This window comes from Triticum aestivum, chromosome 3B (genome assembly GCF_018294505.1).
Source record: "Triticum aestivum cultivar Chinese Spring chromosome 3B, IWGSC CS RefSeq v2.1, whole genome shotgun sequence".
Taxonomy (NCBI): domain Eukaryota; kingdom Viridiplantae; phylum Streptophyta; class Magnoliopsida; order Poales; family Poaceae; genus Triticum; species Triticum aestivum.
The window spans coordinates 433,216,162-433,222,438 of record NC_057801.1 but is presented as its reverse complement, the minus strand read 5'-3'; the positions used below and the strand labels follow the sequence as shown (position 1 = coordinate 433,222,438).

The 6,277-nt window shown below is 53.6% G+C and overlaps 1 protein-coding gene across 1 annotated transcript; it reads left to right on the top strand.

The window, feature by feature from the left end:
* The first annotated feature begins 556 nt into the window (after positions 1-556).
* Positions 557-3,358, top strand: LOC123065477 (indole-3-pyruvate monooxygenase YUCCA1-like). The gene is made up of 4 exons (XM_044488745.1): positions 557-1,237; positions 1,631-1,879; positions 2,131-2,256; positions 2,896-3,358. Exons 1-4 carry the CDS (start codon positions 611-613, stop codon positions 3,109-3,111), a joined length of 1,218 nt encoding a protein of 405 aa, XP_044344680.1. The 5' UTR covers positions 557-610; the 3' UTR covers positions 3,112-3,358.
* Positions 3,359-6,277: the final 2,919 nt, after the last annotated feature.

Genomic DNA, 6,277 nt, shown 5'->3' with positions numbered 1-6,277 from the left:
CAAACTACTGCTTGCATCCACAAAAAAATAGATACTCTTATTTCATACTGTATTTATTTGTAGAGAGTATATAATCATACTACTCCAGTTCCTGGAAAACAGGATGCTCCCAAGCTCCCATCAAAGGTCACTATTGCCCATGATCTCTGGATTGTTGCTGTTGGGTTCCAGTCGGTCAGAGTAATCTTGCGTTATTAACAGAGACAAGCCAAATTTACAACCAAGGACAAATACCAGGTGGTAACTCCCACCTACATCTACCGTGGTAGCGTGGACCTCGTACGCACGGCCTATGATATCGTCAAGTGACAGACACCTTCAAGTCTTCAAGTTCCATTTTTCCTTTTTGCGTGGTATACGAAAGAAAAAAAAAATCCACGTTCGGGTTCAAGGGCTTTTAAACAGAGCAAGGAAATACTGCACGAGCTTCCAAAGCTGCTAGGCGTACTCCCGCCCGCGAGTCTCCAAGCTCCTGCGGATGAAGGCGTACGCGCCCTAGCCAAAACCCCTATAAAACCCCTTGCACAGTAAAATACACCTCCACTCCACAGTAAAAACACACGCCCACAAGCAAGCAGAGGCCCCAGAACCGATCGAAGCAACCAGTGCCATGGACAAGGAGGAGCAAGAAGACCGCGCGACGTGGGTCCCCGGCGCCCTCATCGTCGGCGCGGGCCCGTCGGGGCTGGCAGCCGCCGCGTGCCTCGCGGCTCGCGGCGTGCCGGCCACGGTGCTCGAGAGGTCCGACTCGCTGGCCTTTGCGTGGCGCCACCGCATGTACGACCGCCTCGCGCTCCACCTGCCCAAGCGCTTCTGCGAGCTGCCGCTCCTCCCGTTCCCGGCCGAGTACCCGACCTACCCCTGCAAGGACCAGTTCGTGGCGTACATGGAGGCGTACGCCGCCGCGGCGGGCGTGGCCCCTCGCTTCGGCGCCAGCGTCGAGGAGGCCGCGTTCGACGCGTCTGCGGGCGCCTGGGCGGTGCGCCTGGCGGGCGGCGAGGTGCTGATGACCAAGTGGCTGGTCGTGGCGACGGGCGAGAACGCCGAGCCGCACGTCCCGGACTTCCCCGGCATGCGGCAGTTCGCCGGGCGCGTCCTGCACACGTGCGAGTACAAGTGCGGCGAGGAGTTCGCCGGGGAAAAGGTGTTGGTGGTGGGGTGCGGGAACTCCGGCATGGAGGTGAGCTTGGATTTGTGCCGGCATGGCGCTAAGCCCTCCATGGTGGTGCGGAACACGGTAATACTCCACAATCACAATGAGCTCGTGCTCTATCTACGTAGCGAAGATTATGCTGTTAGGATCCGTCCTTGTTTTCTTGCTGCCTTTTGTTTCTTTTCTGTTGTAGTTCGTGCAATTATTTTTTACTCTGCTCCTCTTTGGTGCACTTAACTTCTTGGGCATTTCCCCTTCGGTGCCTAGCCTATTTTCTCCGTGTCACGCACGCACCCTACTTGCTGCCATCTTTCATGACAAGCATGTTCCAATCTGCATGGGTGCTGTTGTTGATCCGTTTTGTTTCCCTTCTCTTTTGCTTCAACTATTTATGCCCGCCCGTTTCGTCTCTCGCCGTTGGAGCGAGCGATCATTCACGCTGAAACTAAGTGCGCACGGTCATTTTCTTTTGTACAGGTCCATGTGCTGCCAAAGGAGATGTTGGGTGTGTCCACGTTTGGCATTGCCATGGCTTTGCTCAAATGGCTGCCGGTCCAGCTGGTGGATCGGTTCATCCTGGCGGCGGCGCGCTTGACCCTGGGCAACACGAGCCAGCTCGGGCTTAGGCGGCCCAAGACGGGGCCCATCGAGCTGAAGAACCTCACCGGCAGAACCCCCGTGCTGGACGTCGGGACTCTAGACCACATCAAATCAGGCAAAATTAAGGTTAGTGCCCTCAGTCGACTAGCCTTGTTCCACGAAAGAATAATTAAGATTGGCGTAAACTGTCGAAACGTTAGCCGTGCGGGCCACCGCCCAATCTGGCATATCATACCAGTTATCAGCCAGGCCTTGAATGAAAGCTCACACAAGCTCCATTTCTTCTCTGTCGCCACACCACCACAGCACATGCACGACTTTACGTTTCTCTGCCGATTTCCTTGTGTATGTATGCGCTGAGGTCATGTGATAACCAGGTGGTAGGAGCAGTGAAGGAGGTGACGAGGCTCGGGGCCAGGCTCGCGGACGGCAAGGAGGAGCAGCAGTTCGACGCAATAATACTGGCGACGGGCTACAGGAGCAACGTGCCGTCCTGGCTCAAGGTAAATATAAACAACAACCCAAGTGACGCCACCAAAAAGGACTCCCTTGTTCGTTTTTGGTCTGCACAGCTTAGCGCAACAGTACTGGCACAGTAGGCGTCATGCCGTCACCTTGCCCTGCGTCCCCGCGTCACGGCCGTCCTCCCCCTTCCCCTGTTGGGCCATTTCCCTTCTCGTGTATCGGGGAGGGGCAGAGGCAGCTCGTGCCCTCGCCTGAGATCAGCCATGCGTTCCTTTCTCCCGAACTGTCCACCTCTCTCGCGCCAAGTGATCGAGTCAGTGACTCACCGTGGGCGTGGGCATGGGCATGGGCGCCCACCGGCGTGGATGCTGGACTCGAGAGTTTGGATATACGCTTGCGTTGCGTCGGCCCGGTCCAATCTATATGGTCTATTTCGGGTGCTAGTATCAGTATGGGACAACAAAAGGTTATCCAAACTACATATAGTCAAGAATTGGCAAGAAAGGTAGTGCTACTTGGTTGAGTCTGACATACTTACAGTAGATTTTACCCCATTAAGATCGCTAGAGCCTAAGCTCCAAAAAAAAAAAAGAACGTTACAGCCTATGTAACTGTATGCGCTCCTTTTTTTTTGTCTAGTCTGATACACTCCATGGCTGATCGTTCCTAATTTTCAGGATGGGGGTGATGTCTTCACAACAGAAGGCACGCCCAAAACCCCTTTCCCTGACGGCTGGAAAGGGCGAAACGGGCTCTACACCGTCGGATTCTCGCAGCGAGGGCTCCTCGGAACATCATCAGACGCCCTATGCATCGCCAGAGATATATATGGCCAATGGAGGGAAAGAGAAAGAGAACGAGAAAGAGATAAACCCACTAGCAATGTGCACTAAGCTGATAGCTCTGTTTGATTCTCATGTGAATGTACAGCGTTTGAGTAGGAGTTTTGTGCATATAACAACCCGTCTCTTGCCTGTCGCTGGGCACAACATTTGCTAAATGTTTTGGGATGATGTTTAGTGGAGTAGAACGGTGGTATGTGTAGCGTGTCCCTAGAGCACGTAAGCCAGCTTCTGCCAGAGTTTTTTTTTTAGAATTGCCAAGAGCTTTTTTTTTTTTTTGAGAAATAATTGCCAAGAGCTACGACGCGTTCGGCTGCCAGCAGCCACCTCTTTCGGCCTCATGGGCTGGTAGCCCATGAATCCAGCCTGACGCCCGTTCGGCAGTTGCTTGGACCAGGTGTTGTTAGCCCAATTCGGTGAGAGAGAAAGGCTGGGCTGAAAGGGGGTTGAGTATGGGCTGTAGGCCTATTTTTTTCTTCTTTGCTACGACCTTTCCAATACATAGCAGTTTTTCCCTTCTTGTAAAAAAAAAACATAGCTTTTCCCTGTACACAGGGTGCACTATAGGGTAGTACAAGTCCAAAGAAGTATGCAAAGCATGTAAATTTCGGAATTTCACCAAGTTTAGACGGAAAAAAAACCAGGATTTAACATATGTCCCACAACAAAAGCTTCATCTTGCATAGTTCGCAAATCAAAATGGGGACGAAGGCCCTCCTCTGGCGACACGGGGGAAACCCCATCCGCCGCCGCAAGGAAACCCTCCCTCCGCCTACTCCCGCTGCGCCGCCGCCGGAGGGCCGGCTGGCGAAGCCGTGCCGCGCCCCGGGATGGTGGCGGTGGGACGGGTCGGTTCCCCTCGCGCATCCCCACCCCACCCCACCCACAACCTCGAGATCCACCAGCCGTCGCCGTCGGGAAGCTCCCCCTTCGCTCGCCGCCACTGCGTCGCCGCTGGAGGGCCGACCGACGAGACCGCGCCGCGCCCCGGGATGGTGGCGGCGGGGCGGTTTTCGCCTCTCACGCTTCCCCCTACCCCGCATCCCCGATTTCTTCGCGCACCGCGGGCGCCCTCCCTTCCAGCTGCTGCAACTCCTGCCAGTCCGGCATCGGACGCAGCGTTCTTGGCTTCGGCCTCGGTGTCCTCCCTGCATTCCGCCCATCCCCCTATTGCAGCACGACCCAACCCTACTAGTGCTGATGTTGCCCATGGGCTGGGTGCGAGTCCTGCGGCCGACTGCGGGGTTGTTCTTTGCCCGCCTCCGTGCAGGCGCCCCCCCCCCATTTCTGGCGGCCCTTCCTCCCCTCTGCGAGCAATAGTGATGGCTAACGCACAGAGGCGACGAGGCTACAGTGCTTGTGCAGTCACGGTGCTTCTCAAGGCGGGTACTTGCTAGCGCTGCTCCGGCCCCGACGAGCTTGGGCCTGCGTCTCTCCGGTGCCCACGACCGCTGGTGTCCTTTGCCGGGCAGCTCCGCCCTTGGTGACCCAGCAGCTGCGTCCCTTCCAGCTCGCTTGGCTCACCGACGTTTCGATGGTTATGGCCACGACAACTTGGATCTGCGTCCCTCCAGTCCTAGCTTGCCGGTGTTGCTGATTGTCGTCGCCCCACCCTCCTCGTGGTTCGCTCTGTCGCCTGTCCTGCCTTGTACATCTCAAAAGCCTCCCCCTTTGGTCAGATCCAATGCTCGTTGGTCCGGAGGAGGTGCCACCCTCCGAAGGCAGGTGCAGCCCGGCCAACCGCCTCCCTAATCAGTGGCTTTGGTTAGTGATGGCTTCCTCATCTTCGACTCTAGATACGATGGCTATGGGATTGCTCAACCTATGGCCGGAGCGAAATCTCTGCCCGGCTTGCCAGTGCTGGCAGCGTTGGCGTCTGCGGATGTCGTTTCCTTCTTGGAGGCACTGTCAAGGCCCTCGGCTGAGCCCCTCCTCGAGCACAGGGGAAACCCTAGGTCCTCCAGACCGGATGGTGATGGCGTCTCGGCGTCGTCTTCCTTCTTGAAGGCGCTATCTTGCTCGCTCGTGGTGCCCCCGATTTTTGGTTTTCGCGATGTTGGTATTCTCGCTAGTTTGGCTTTGCCGCTTTTGGTTCAGGCTTGGTAGGTCTAGCTGTGTTCTATCCTTGTTCGGGCCGAGCATCCCTTGTCTCCCTGCTCCGGGCACCATGTTCACGCTTGCCTGCGTTCGTGTCATGTGATGTATCCCCTCTGTACTCATTCTATTCCTTCTAACAATGCAATGATACGCAAGCTTTGCGTATTCGCGAAAAAAATGGGGACGAATATCTAAACACCACAAACATGACTTCACCAAGCAAAAGCAATGACGGTTGTTAGTTCATTCAAAACCCTATCCATGTTTTTTTGCGAAAAACTTTCGATCTATTCATCTCTAATCATGGCAGTACAATCAAACACAAGAAATAATAAAAATTACATAGTAGACAATCGGAAAGTCGTTGTGCTTGTAAAGGTTTGATGGAAGCATTGAACCCTTTGCTCGGGCCGCATCCCTATTTATATCATATGTGTGCCGTGGCTTACAAGAGATCGAGAGAAGATCGATCATGATCGTTACAAGAGATCGGGGAGGTTACAACAGAAGAAGAGATAGAAAGATACAAGTTTAAACACCTCTCCTACCTCTCTACAATATCATCTAACACTCCCCCTCAATCTAAACCTCAAGAAACTTTCACAAGGTTAAGATTGTACTTGAACTCATCCAACCTCCTCATAGTAAGGGGTTTTGTGAAGCCATCAGCAAGTTGATCTCCAGTAGGTATAAACCGAATGTCAAGTAGCCTTCGAGCTACCCTTTCTCTAACAAAGTGGAGATCGACCTCAATATGCTTGGTACGTGCATGAAAAACAGGGTTAGCTGAAAGATAAGTTGCACCAATATTATCACACCATAATCTAGCAGCTTGTGGAGCCTTGATTCCAAGTTCATAGAGCAATGTTTGTATCCACATTACTTCTGCTGTAGCATTAGCCAAAGATTTATATTCAGCCTATGTACTTGACCTTGAGACAGTAGCTTGTTTTCTTGCACTCCATGATACAAGATTAGTTCCCAAAAACATAGCAAAACCACCTGTAGATCTTCTATCATCAGCACACCCTGCCTAGTCTGCATCAGAGTAGGCAGTAACAAGTAGAGAAGAAGACATGGTAATCTGAAGCCCAAGTCCTTCAGAAAATTTTAGATACCT

Coding starts and splice junctions, on each gene's coding strand:
- LOC123065477 (XM_044488745.1), top strand. CDS start 611: ATGGACAAGGAGGAGCAAGAAGACCGCGCGACGTGGGTCCCCGGCGCC. Junction 1,880..2,130: donor TCAAATCAGGCAAAATTAAG/GTTAGTGCCCTC, acceptor TGTGATAACCAG/GTGGTAGGAGCAGTGAAGGA. Junction 2,257..2,895: donor ACGTGCCGTCCTGGCTCAAG/GTAAATATAAAC, acceptor CCTAATTTTCAG/GATGGGGGTGATGTCTTCAC.